Source organism: Adiantum capillus-veneris, chromosome 30 (genome assembly GCF_014529385.1).
Source record: "Adiantum capillus-veneris isolate H3 chromosome 30, ASM1452938v2, whole genome shotgun sequence".
Taxonomy (NCBI): Eukaryota; Viridiplantae; Streptophyta; class Polypodiopsida; order Polypodiales; family Pteridaceae; genus Adiantum; species Adiantum capillus-veneris.
The window spans coordinates 64,385,881-64,399,544 of record NC_140960.1 but is presented as its reverse complement, the minus strand read 5'-3'; the positions used below and the strand labels follow the sequence as shown (position 1 = coordinate 64,399,544).

Below are 13,664 nucleotides of genomic sequence, written 5' to 3'. Positions count from 1 at the left end.
TCTGACCCTTCAGGTGTAGTAGGTTGTTCTTGTTCAGGTTTGGTTTCCATTGACAAAGAAACTTGCTGCACCACGGGATCCATACCACCTTCTAAGAGAATGGGTTGCATCGAGGAGCCAGAAGTATGTATCCACATTGCGTCGTTTCCCCAATCATGAAGTGCTTTAGTGTGTCGCACCCATGGTCTTCCAATGAGCAAAGGAAATCCGCCCTCAACCTGGGGAAGACGAACCACAACAAAATCCAAGTTAAAAGTAAAGTCTTGTACCTGCAGAGGCACATTGTCCACTATGCCCACTGGGTAGACTGTCCGCTGGTCGGCCAATGTAACCGTGAAAGGAGCAGGGCGAGTAGGCTGTAGACCTAGAGCTAACATAGTGAACTCGGGCATCAGGTTGATGCTAGATCCACTATCCACTATCACTCCTAACAATTGCCAACCTAAGACGGACACTGTCAGGCGATGGCTTCTATTGGAAAGTGTTCTTCAAGACTGTCTCTGCTGCAAGCTTCTCTTTTTCTACCTGTTGTTCCTCTGGTACCTTGATCTTCTGTAGATCGGAAACTGCTTCCGAGAAAGCTTCATCAATATCGGAGAGCAAGGATTTGGATTCTTTGATGGCACTGGGGAATGGCTTGTTTACCGCTGCAGGCAGGGTATCCACTGGTGTGAGAATGTGTGGAGGAGTTGAACTTGATGGAATGCTAAAACCGAGAGCGGCTCTCTGGGCCCTGGTGAGGACGCCCCATGGCTCCTCTGCCAATTGCGGCGGCTTATTTTGAGGGGTAACCACGTGGGTAGAAGGGGGCGACTGAGAAACAGTGCTCACTGCTATCAAGTTGATCTTGGGAAAGGCAAACTCATTCTGGCTTTGACTTGAGTTCGAAGCCGTGGATGCACGAAGTTTAGGGCAATCCTTACTGTAGTGATCCTTCGTTTCAGGGCAATGACGGCAAGGAGGGGACCCTTCTAGCAGGGGGCATTTGCTTTGGTAATGCCCATATTCCCCGCATCTGTAGCACAAAATGGGCCGATTCAAAGGGCGAGTCGAAGGGCGAGGTGGTCCTTGGTCCTGGTGCATTGAGTTGGAGGTGGAGGCATAGAAGCTTTGAGGTGATGGGGGAGCAAGGGTATGATAAAAGCTCTGAGAGGGAAAAGTGCTCTGCATACCTTGCATAGGAGGGGCTGTCAACAAAGGTGGCATATGGTGTGGATGGCCACAGGGAGAAACCATGTTGGATACAGGTGCTGGCCCTTGTTGAAGAGTAGGACCAAGACTTCTCTGTATTTGTCGCAATCCCTTGAGGTAGTAACAGTCCTTGTCCTCATGTCCAGATTTTTCACAGAAGTGGCAATAAACCCGAAGGGGGCATTCCTGTGGAGGGTGCCCTGGAGAGCGGCATAAGCTACACCAAACCGTAGCCTTAGTCTCTTGATGACACTTGAGCTCTTCTAGCTCACGCTTAATCTGTTCCAATGCCTCGTGATGTTGAGGCTTCTCTTCTCTAAGAGAGAAGGACCTCTCCTCTTGAAGAGCTCGCTGTAACTTTAGGGCTTCCAGTTCCTTGCGTAAAGAAGTTAAAGGATCAGAGGGACTTTCCAAAAACACAGAGGGAGTCTCCATGTGAGGGGGGTTGGTGAACAGCTTCCTAGCCCCCTCTATCCTCGTAGCAGCTGTGATGAACTCCTCCATAGTGGCGTCGGGTCGGAGACTCTCTCATAAATTTTGCTGAGAACTTTTGAGAAGCGCCTTCTCTACCCATTTCTTAATCATAAATTCACATGGTTGCTGGGAAAGCTTGGCAACAAGAGACTTGGTTTTCGTTATAAGTTCTGCAAAAGTCTCCTCTGGCTAGAGCACCATGTTGGCCAACTCATCCAACACCTTCTCCTGGTAGTCACCTGGCCTGAAAGCTGCACAGAACTGTTGCCTTAAGGCTGCCCAGGTTGCAAAATGGTTCTCTGCAACCTGGCTGTACCATTTGTCTGCTAAGTCATCCAAGGTGGATGGAAAGAGTACCAAATAAGCATCTTCCCTGTTAAGACCATGACCCCTACAGAGAGATACAAACCTCCTTGCATGGTCGTCAGCATCTTCTGAAGAGAGTCCTTTGAATGTAGGGAACTTGATGTTTACCTTAGCCAAAACACTAGCCAACGGCTCCATGGCCCCTTGCTGAGCCTGTTGCTCAGTAGCCTGCTGTAGCAGAATCGGAGAGAGCTTTACTGGAGAAGGTGATCTGGAAGATATGGAACCAGATGAAGGAATGGGTGATATATGTGGAGGTATAGGTGATGAGGTTGATGGACTTCTACTAGGTACCAGAGGTCGTCTTCTATTATAGTACTTCGGAGGGCTCAGTAGTGCGCTTTGACGCTCGAACGACCGCCTTGTATGTGTCATGCAGTGACAATCAATCCAACCAACCCTTGGGCAAGAAAACCTTGAATTGGCTGAAGACTGGTCTAGACTCTACTAGACCAGGCAAGTGACTAGACCAGGCTGGACCAGGGACGAGGAGGACTAGACCAGGGTCGAGGAGGTCTAGACCAGGGACGAGGACAGGTTGGACCAAGGCGAGAGGACTAGACCAGTTGGACTAGACGAGAGGAGAACAATTGGACCAGGCTAGAGGAGAGCAGTGCAAGGCAAGGTCGGCAAAGCTAGGCAAGGTAGGCGAAGCTAGATAGACCCAACTAGCTTCAAGATTTGCACCTCACAGAGTGAGATTTCAGTTGAGATCCCATCGTGGTCGCCAAAATGAGAGCACCTGTAGCGCGGATAATGTGTCGTGCTCTCTACAGTGGGTGGTCCTCAATGCAAAGTGCGTGACAATCTCACTCAAACAGACTGAACAGAAAGGAAACAATAAACATCAACAGAGCTCACAAAGACACAACAGCAGACCAGAACATATGACTCGACTATATCAAAGACTGATACAGACTCTGGCGTGGCAGCACACTCAGCTCCAGCCCAGGACTCACAGGTACAATGGGGTGTCGAGGCTCAGATGTGCCGGGATGGTGAAGACGTGTGCTCTGTGTATAGACTCACTCTAGACGACTACGTACTAGGACCAGAGGGGAAGAAGATGATGATCCTGCCCCAACCGCTACTACTCACATGTACCATCATAAAGAGCCACCAACGGCTCATAAATGTCTAGTCAGCTAAGTCTATCTCCAAACTGAGTGGTGGTGGTGACCTAGCCACGATGTCCACTAGACCACCGTCAGTACCCTGCCACGTGTCACTCCCCAGCCAGAGGGTCCGTCCAATGTTAACCAGACCAACTGTAACAACTGTCCAACTGTCTGTCCTGTGAAGGACACTGTACCGTGAAGGACACTGTAGCCCTGTTACATTTTATTGATGCCCTATTGCAAGCAAAAAATGTTTGCTACTATTAGCTTGCCATGTGGCACTAATTGACAAGCTTTATCCAACAATTCACAATTGCTTCCAAGAATTCCATGGTTTACTTACGCCAAAAATGATAGAAATCTGACCCAAATGAACCAGCAATAACAGGTAATGGCAGATGGGCAAACGCTCATACACACGAGAAGCTGAGCAAGCATTAAGTTTATTTGTCCAAAAAGAACTAGGGCATGCTCCCTTGAAAGACTCCAATGCTACATGAGGATAAGTATCCTTAAGATAAGCACCACTACTTGGTAAAAAAGATAAGCACCACTTACAAAGCCCCAGCCGCTCTTTGTGAACTCTTGTCCAGCAATGGTGAAATCACATTCAGAAGAGAGGAATAGCTGCACATAAGGAAGCTCATCGACAATTGCACCAACACCTCCATTGCTAGGTCCTTTCTTCAAAGCCTTTGCATAGCTTGTCAAGGTGTTCAAGGGGACAAGTCTCTCTTTAGGGACATTAAGCTGCAGAAGGTACTCTTCCACAAATGATCCTCCCTGATATCCGATGGGAACATTGCTAGCAACCAATCCAGCTATACCCTGTATAGTTGGTGTCAATTGCTCTACTGTCAAGATTGATGTCAAACTGGCAGTATAGCTGGATGTTACAATTAGAACCACAAATAGCCAGATGACTAACACTGCTCTTCCAAGAGTGCTCTTCACCTTCTCTCCTGAAACACGAATGCAGGTGAGCCCCTTAAAAAGATGTCGATTGTCTCTTGGATTTTGCACTTAATGAATACTTACTCTGAGAAAAGAAGAGGGTGGAGAATATAAACCTGCATCGAGAAAATGCACAAAATAAGTAGCATTCAATTTTTACTTCAAGACCAGACTGATCACGGATGCTCCTCTTCCCAAATTCCAAATAATTAGTTCCATTATGTGAGCTAATTTCTCTATATTGGCCATTAACTCATTTTCTCCTCCTAGGACCAAAAGGAGACTGCTCGGTGGGCAAAAGCATCCCATGAGGAGATGCTCTTTGCATGTTACTTCATTATAGAGAGAGAGAGAGAGAGAGAGAGAGAGAGAGAGAGAGAGAGAGGGGGGGGGGGGGGGGGGGGGGGGGGGGGGGGGGGGGCAGGGGCGTAAATAAGCATTCAGCAACTTGATACATCTGCGGTAACTATCCATACATAACTTGTGCTCCTGCACAAGAAGGATACCCACATCTCGATCTACATGAGAGCGCAAATCTCTATGAAGCAAATTCTGTCCGGAAATAATAAAGACACAGCCGACTGCTCGCTGCTGCTGTACGCTGAACACCCCCCCCCCTTTGCCCATACGCTGCTCTCTTCCCTGCGGGCTGTTGCTGCCCGCCCCGCCTCCATCTATCTCCCCCGCTCGCTCCTCTGCCCCCACGCGCCCGCCCCACCCCTCAAACACTACCTCCAGCTCCCCCTCTCGCACCCTCCCCCGCCCCCCCGTTGCCTTCGGTTTCTGCTTGCGCCTCGACATTGAGGGCTTGTCCTTCACCGTCGAAGTTCCTCGGAAGTTGTCTGGTTCTTGTCATCCGCCGCACTCATAGCAGTAGACATAGATGGAGGCTCATGCTCCGCCCCAAAGGGACTCTCCAGAAGCCCCCTCACCTGACCCTGGAAAGCCCACCATCCGACTTGCTCTCTCGCCGACAGAGCAAGCGAGCCTAGCCGCAAAGGTGGAGCGCCTCGAAGCGACCTCTGTCACGATTGTGACTATGTTAACAGCAATACATCTACTCCTAGTTGCAGATACACGAAGTGCCATGCCAAGGAGGACCCCTACGCTTGGATGGTCACACCCCTTCACCCAAAGGACGTGTCTCTTCGCCAAAAGCCACACTCCTTCGACGATTGGTCACACCCCTTTGCTCTACGGGTGCGACTCTTCGCCCAATGGTTGCAGCTCTTCCCCGAAAGGATGTGTCTTTACGTCTAAAGTCGTGTCTCTTCACCAAGAGACGTGTCTTTTCATTTATGTCTCTTCGTCTCCTATATAAGGAGCCCTTGTATCACACATTCGATCAATCAAACACAGAGTCTTCTAAGTCTTGTTCTAAGTTCAGTTTCAGTTTCTTAAGTCTTAATCATGAGTTTAAGTACTTAATTAAAGCTTAGCACCTAAAGTTGAAGTTATCGCATCTGAAGAATACCTTGAGAAGATTTCCTCTTCCCCAAATATTTCGCAATTACTGGAAGATTTTGAACCAGAAATCTTACATCGCATGAAGGATTTTGAAGATCAACCTCTTGATGCAGTCAACCTGATTAAACCAGATTCCTCTAAAAAGTCTTTGAATAATGCAATGACATGGGATTTAGCAGTCAAAGAAAAAAGGTTTCGCAAGAAGCAAAGGTTCAAGACAAAGACTTCAGTTAACTCAAAGACTGAAGATTTTCAAAGATTCAATGCTTTTCCAGAGTTCTATCAACATCAGAAGTCATTTCTTTGACACGGGCTCTCATTTTAAATGGGAGGGAATGTCACGATTGTGACTATGTTAACAGCAATACATCTACTCCTAGTTACAGATACGCGAAGTGCCATGCCAAGGAGGACCCCTGCGCTTGGATGGTCACACCCCTTCACCCAAAGGACGTGTCTCTTCGCCAAAAGCCACACTCCTTCGACGACTGGTCACACCCCTTCGCTCTATGGGTGCGACTCTTCGCCCAATGGTTGTAGCTCTTCGCCGAAAGGATGTGTCAACGTCTAAAGTCGTGTCTCTTCACCAAGAGACGTGTCTTTTCATTTATGTCTCTTCGTCTCCTATATAAGGAGCCCTTGTATCACACATTCGATCAATCAAACACAGAGTCTTCTAAGTCTTGTTCTAAGTTCAGTTTCAGTTTCTTAAGTCTTAATCATGAGTTTAAGTACTTAATTAAGGATTAGCACCTAGAATCCTTACAACCTCCGTCATCTGCAAGATCATCGGTCCCCGACCTAGTAGAGGAGAGGTGTGTGATCTCCTCCAGGCACGCCTTTTAGCAAAGGTTGGCAAGATTCTCGATGTTCAGCTTCTCGGACGTGGCTACTACCAGATAAGGTTTGAGACTCCCGAGATGGCGTCCAAGGTCATTGCGATGAGCCCCCTCGCTATCCGAGCAGTTCGGGCACACTTTCGACAATGACGCCATGGTTTGGATCCAGCTGCTTACGTTCTTGTCGAGGAGGCAGACTTGCCCATCTCAGTCAGCTTCCCCGGCCTGAGGAGGGAGTACCTTCCACTCCTTTCCAGGATAGGCTCAGAGATTGGGACTATCCTTGAGACACCTCGCACGACAGCCCTGTAGTTGCCAAGGCGGCTGACATTCCCACAGTGCGTGTTCTGGTTCGGGACACTCACACCCTCCCGAAGGTCATCCTACTACCTCGGGTGAGTCGTGGTTGATTCCGTCAGAACTAGGAGTATTCGGGCCTCCCGAATCAGTGTTTCATTTGTCGTCACATGGGCCATCTTGCGAAGGCCTGTCCACGGAGGAGGCCCCGACCTTCACCTCAGGCTCAGCCCCAGCCTCCAAGGGCTGGCCAGCAGCAGCAGACAGAGTCACAAGGTACTCAGGCAAAGCCACCCTCCGAGCCTGGGGCTCAGGCGAAGGAGGGCTGGTAGCAGGTTCGTGGTCCGCGTCAACAGGGACCACCACGTCAGCCTGGCACTCAGAGTGGTCCTCAGGCTTCAGACCAGCAACAGTGAGTTCCCACAGGGAACCGCTTCCACCCTTTTCAGCAGGACAAGGTCCCACCTCCACCCTCCACTTCAACCTCGCCTTCAACAGCCCCTTCCCCCCGAGTTCCCCTCCCCACCTCGCCCTTCTCCCTCAGCCCCTCCCCGCCCCCCACTCCTCCTCCTCCCGCTAGCCCCCCTGCTTCCACATCACCTCCCGCTCCTACCCCACAGTCGACATGGGGGGCAGGACATTCCTCGACTACTAGGAGATCTCTTGTCAGTGCTTTTGCCACGAGTCGCTTGGCAAGAGAGGGACAACCTTTCTTGCGAACCCTCCTTCTGGTGCAGACGTCTCCCTTTGCGACAATTCCTCGTGGAATGACGAGTTTCGACATTCGTAATCGATGGGACTTCTTTGCCTACGACTTCACACGTTTTCTCGACGACCCTTCACCAGACTTTGAGCCAGCTTGCTTCAAAGTTCATGTATTGTTCCTTGCCGGTAGAAGGATAGAGGCCCTGGACTCAACGGTTGGCTTCTCTTTTCCCCTATGTGGCAGGGACCAGTCTGAGTGGACTTTGGACTCAGTGTTGGAGTGGTTGCAAGCACAAGCCCTCGAGTTCTCTCACCATATGGGAGACCTGGGTATACAGACTTGGTACAGACTCTGTGGCCGTCGGGCAAGTTCTCAGTGACACCTCCAGACTCAACAGGATGTAGACACATTGTGGTACAGCTCTTTGCTGACACGCAAAGCCCGCCATGCTATGTACACATACATGAGGATTCTTGGACAGAGGAGGTTACCCTGCGCACGGCTCGCTCTTCTTGGGCCTGGGCTAGACACTCTTTGCAATCACGTCTATCTCCGGGACGCTCGAATGTGGATTATTCCCCATCCAAGCAAGCCTCGAAGTTAGCACGGTTAGCTACTGCTGCAACATCAGTTCTCTCTCCTCTCCATTAAGATCGTCTCATGGAATGTGCAGAGATTAGGTGGGCCCTAGTTTCAGCGCGAGAGGGGTCGTTTACGTCAGGAGCTTCAGCGATGCCTTGTGGACGGAGAGATTGATCTTCTTATGCTACAGGAGCATCATCTGTGTGAGAGCCGCATTAGACGATGTGGTCAGCTTTTGCGTGGGCAATATGAAACATTTTGGTCAGCTACATTTGGACCTGGTGGTCTCCAGGGAGGGGTATGTACGACTATTGCGGACTCTTCGCAGCAGGCCATTGTGGACAGGTTCTGCTACTTTGGTGGGTATTTTGTACTACTCTCTCCTTCACTCTGTGTTATATTTCATGTGCCTCTCTTCGCCTCTCTTCACTACTCTGGTGAGAGCGTTTCTAGATTTTGTTGACTCTGTCTTTGTGTAAGAAGGTGTATTGAAGTTGTATGAAATTCCATCCCCCTTGCTGTAAACCTTCTAGCTTCTCATCATCTCTAGCACGACACACTAGGCACTAAGTTCTCTAATTGCTCTTCAATTGGGTATCTTGTGGTGTGCACATTTATATGTTCATTATCAATTTAACTTCTCCGTTTTCACATACCATTCTCATTCTCTGTCTCTACATTACCTTTAATCTTCCCAACCTGCTTTAATCTTCCCAACCTGCTCCGACCTGTGTTTGTTTTGTTGTTGTGATGGCCTAGCCGTTGATGGCCTCCCCTTCGGCCCTCGCCCTTACTGAGCTCTCCTAGTGTTTCCCTCGCCTATCCTCGCCTTCGCCATGCTCGCCCTCGCCATGCTGGCTCGCCACTGCCTTGTCACGTGACACATCCAACCCTATGTGTCCGTGGACAAGCTACTTGATAACAGGGTTCCGTCAGTCCAGTCAGTCTAGATTAGAAGTGATCCGGAACTTTTGTGAGTCTGTTCGCAGACCGTGCATGCCTAGACACTTAGTGTAGATGCATATCCTTTGGTTGCACACAACATGATCATAAGCATTCCCATCAGAATCCATCAGAATCCTTAAGAGTAATTTTTCAATGCATTTAGCCTATTTTACCTAGTTTTGACATTTTTCACTTATTATTTTTAAGTGACTTTTGTTGGAAAGTAGGTAGGGCAAATTGGGTAAGATAATATATAAGCAAACCAAGGTTAGCACTATTTGGCAAATGAGCAAGGAGAACACAGGCCTTCGGCGACAGGTTCCCCCTCTCTCTCAGCAAGACTCCCTCACCTTGGGCGATTTCCCCTCAAGAAGGTCCTAGCATTTTTGGTTTGCATCGCCTAGCCTCCCTCAACATAGCGTTTTCAGTAGATCTTCACCGCCAAGCCACCACAAGACAGCGTTTTCAGCAGATCATCATCGCCAAGCTTTCATCCAACCTAGCGTTTTTCATCCAGGTAGTATCTGCTGCAGATTTCAGCAGTTGGCGATTTTCAGCAGGTTGTTTTCAGCCCTCCATAGCCATTTCAGCCCCGCAGTACCAGCAGATTTTCAGCCCTAAAGACCAGAAAAATCAGCGTTTTCCACAGCGTTTCCAGCCATAGCAGAACTCAGCCAGCAGCGTTTTTGGACAGCGGATAAAGAGTAGCAGATTTCAGCCATAGCGTCGGTCTCGCCATCCCCGTCGTTGACACCCACATAGCCTAGACTTGCATCAGTTTCATGCATACACTTTGCACCGGTTTGTGCAATCAATCGTAGACCACTCTTGCCAACGAGAGTGGGGCCTTCGGAGGAGGGTTTTACAACCGTCTTGGTGTCGTATTTCTCTTCTCTCTCTACCTCTCAATCTCATACACTTGTACGCACAGTGTCCATTCACTTTGTTTGTGATCATAGCACTCTCTCATTAAGAACGGAAGGCTCTCCCTTCCATAAGAACAAAAAGGAACCTTGAGCACATTATAGAACACTCATCTTGAGAAAGAACAACATTCATTCCGCTGCACCTTACATGCCTTGCTCGCCCTCGCCATGCTGGCTCGCCACTGCCTGCTGTCTTCGCCTTACTAGGCTCGCCCTGGGTCGGCCTCGCCCTCGCCCATGGTCTCGCTCTCGCTCTCGCCCTCGCCCTCACCCAAAGAGACCAATCGGGAGCTACTAGAATAGGCGCTTCAGCGAGGCGTTTTTTGAGGTATGCAAAAGCTTCAGCCTCTGCATTGGACCATTGGAAGGGCACAGTAGCACTGGTGAGTCGGGTCAGTGGTTAAGCCACCTATGCATACATGCGTATAAACCTGCGATGATAGCCTGTGTGGCCTACAAAGTTCTGCACACCTTTTGGGTTGATGGGAGATGGTAACTTCAAGATTGCCACGATCTTCTCTGGGTCAGGCGCTAAACCTTTAGCAAACACCACATGGCCTAGAAGTGTGCCCTCAGTGACCAAAAAATGACATTTGTTAGGATTGAGCTTTAGGCGTGTCTCTCTGCATTTGAGGAAGATGGCAGAGAGTTGAGCGAGGCGTTCCTCTAGATTTTCCACTAGGGTTGAATATTGAGCCCTTGAAAAGGTCAAAAAATCGTCCATGAAGATGCGAAGATGATCCGTAAGTAAAGGACAAAAGTGCACCCAAACACACTCTCCAGTGGTGTCGGCAGTACCACCTACTACTGCTCCTAGTGCAGGGACACATAGGGGTACTGCACGGGCATCTAGCTCAAGGACACCTAGCTCTGGGCAACCTGACATGTTTGCCAATTTTGCGCCTTAGGCCGACAGACTTCTAGATGCGGACAAAAGAGCAATTTCAACGATTATAGATGCAACCATCTCATTGCCAAGTACTAACGGTCTACATCGGGCTGTCTATGACAATATGCAAAGGGAAGTGCGCACCCACCTTCAACGATCGATGGATAGGGATATGTTAATTGCTCAGGCTCAAAATCGTATAAGGATTCTCAATCAACAGGTACAGGACCTCAAACATATAGTCCGCACTCAACAAATACAGTTAAAAGAGGCAAATGATATGGTCGCAGTTCAGGAACTTTCTCCTGTGGTAAAGTCAGTGTGTCCCTCATGTGCCAAATATCAATCTATAGCCATTTCACAAACAGCTACAGCTCCAAGTTCTACGCAAGTTCCTACTATGGCACTATAGACAGACGTTTCCAAAGCGCATTCAAGGGATTCTCAAACAGTTGAGAAAACACATCCTACTATGGAGTCTAAGCCAGCAGGATCGGCTTCCTCACAATTTCATGGGCCCTCTATGGCCTCCCCCTCCCAGTCCACCTCTTTCCCTCCCCCCTTCTACCACAGCTTCCCTGGGTTCCCACCAACTATCCCACCTTCTCAGCCTACTCAGTCTTTTCCTGGGTTTCCACCTGTCCCACCTACTCACCCTACTCAATCTGCTGCTGCTCATGGGGTGGCCACTTAATATCCAATGTACCCTCCTCATGGCCACTACCCTCCACCATACACCTGGCCTCCATCTCCTTACTCACCTTTCTACCAGCCTTCCCCTCCATCATCCGACCACCAGTAGATATCATCTTTTGGGGTTGTAGCCGGGCTACAGTGTCACTTTCACAGGACACAGTACAGTTGGTCCAAGCTGGTTCACACTGGACGGACCCTCTGGACCCTCTGGCCTAGGAGTGACACGTGGCAGGGTACCGACGGTGGTCTAGTGGACCTCGTGGCCAGGTCACCACATGGCTGACATTTATGAGCCGTTGGTGGCTCTTTATGGTGGTACATAGGAGTGGTAGCGGTTGGTCATCGGATTATCTTCTTCGCCTTTGGTCCGGCGTCATCGAGGTAGCAAGTCTTACACAGAGCACTGCTTCACCATCCCTGCACATCTGAGCCTCGACACCCCTCTTGTACCTGTGAGTTCTGGGCTGGAGCTGAGTGTGCTGCCACGCCAAAGTCTGTACATGGTTCTTTGAGCTAGTCAAGTCCACATGTTCTGGTTCACTGTTGTATCTCTGTTGTTATCCATTGTTTCTGTGTTTCATTCTGTTTGAGAGAGTTTTCATTTGTTTGAGTGAGATTGTCACGCACATTGCACTGAGGGGCACCCACACTGGAGAGAGCACGACACATTATCCGCGCTACAGGTGCCCTCATTTTGGCGATCATGTTGGGGACCTCAACTGAAATCTCACTCTGTGAGGTGCAAATCTTGAAGCTAGTTAGGTTTATCTAGCTTCGCCTACCTTCGCCAACCTTGCCTTGCACTGTTCTCCTCTCGCCTAGTCCAACTGGTCTAGTCCCCTCTCGCCTGGTCCAATTGGTCTAGTCCTCTCCCGCCCTGGTCCAACCTGTCCTCGTCCCTGGTCTAGACCTCCTCAACCCTGGTCTAGTCCTCCTCGTGCTTGGTCTCGTCCCTGGTCCAGCCGGGTCTAGTCACTTACCTGGTCTGGTCTGGTGGAGTCTAGACCCGTCACAAGTTTTCTTGCCCCAAGCTTGGTTGGACTGGTGGTCACTGCATGACACATACAAGGAGGTCAGTCGAGCGTCAAAACGCACTACTGAGCCCTCTGAAGTACTATCATGGAAGACGACCTTTGACACCTTGTAGAAATCCTTCAACCTCATCACCTATACCTCCACATACCACATCACCCATTCCTTCATCAGGTTCCCCATCTTCCCGATCACCTTCTCCAGTAAAGCTCTCTCCTATTCTGATACAGCAAGCTATAGAGCAACAGGCTCAACAAGGAATCATGGAGCCACTAGCTAGTGTTTTGGCCAAGGTAAACATCAAGTTCCCTACCTTCAAAGGGCTTTCTTCAGAAGATGCTGACGACCATGCAAGAAGATTTGTATCTCTCTGTAGGGGACGTGGTCTGAACAGAGAAGATGCTTATTTGGTACTATTTCCATCCACCCTGGATGGCCTAGCAGATAAATGGTACAGTCAATTTGCAGAGAACCATTTTGCAACTTGGGCAGCCTTAAGACAGCAGTTCTGTGCAGCTTTCAGGCCGGGTGACTACCAGGAGAAGGTGTTGGATGAGTTGGCCAACATGGTGCTCAAGCCTGAGGAGACTTTTGCAGAGCTTATGACTAAAACTAAGTCGTTGGTGGCCAAGCTCCCCCAACAACCCGGTGAATTCATGGTTAAAAAGTGGGTGGAGAAGGCGCTTCCCAAAACTTCTCAACAAAAACTCCGAGAGAGTCTCCGACCCGACGCCACTCTCGAGGAGTTCATCGCAGCTGCTACTAGGATAGAGGGGGCTAGGAAGCTGTTCAACAACTCTCCTCACATAGAAACTCCCTCTGTGTTCTCGGAAGGTAGTCCTGCTGATCCTTTAACTTCTTTACGCAGGGAATTGGAAGCCCTAAAGTTACAGCGAGCTCTTCAAGAGGAGAGGTCCTTCTCTCTTAGACAAGAGAAGCCTCCAAATCATGAGGCATTGGAACAGATTAAGCGCGAGCTAGAAGAGCTCAAGTGTCAGCAGGAGACTAAGGCTACGGTTTGGTGTAGCTCATGCCGCTCTCCAGGGCACCCTCCGCAGGAATGCCCCCTTCGGGTTTACTGCCACTTCTATGAAAAATCTGGACATGAGGACAAGGATTGTTACTACCTAAAGGGATTGCACAAAATACAGAAAAGTCTTGGTCCTTCTCTCCAACAAGGGT

The 13,664-nt window shown here is 49.5% G+C and overlaps 1 protein-coding gene across 1 annotated transcript in view; it reads right to left on the bottom strand.

Moving 5' to 3' along the window:
- LOC147418098 (glutamate receptor 3.1-like) overlaps positions 1 to 13,664 on the bottom strand; it is a 57,254-nt gene that overhangs the window by 3,964 nt on the left and 39,626 nt on the right. The window contains exons 5-6 of the mRNA XM_086506942.1: positions 4,188 to 4,219; positions 3,708 to 4,111 (exon numbers count right to left, since the gene is read on the bottom strand). Coding sequence (XP_086363068.1) covers positions 3,708 to 4,111; positions 4,188 to 4,219 — 436 coding nt within the window. The remainder of the gene's footprint in view (positions 1 to 3,707; positions 4,112 to 4,187; positions 4,220 to 13,664) is intronic.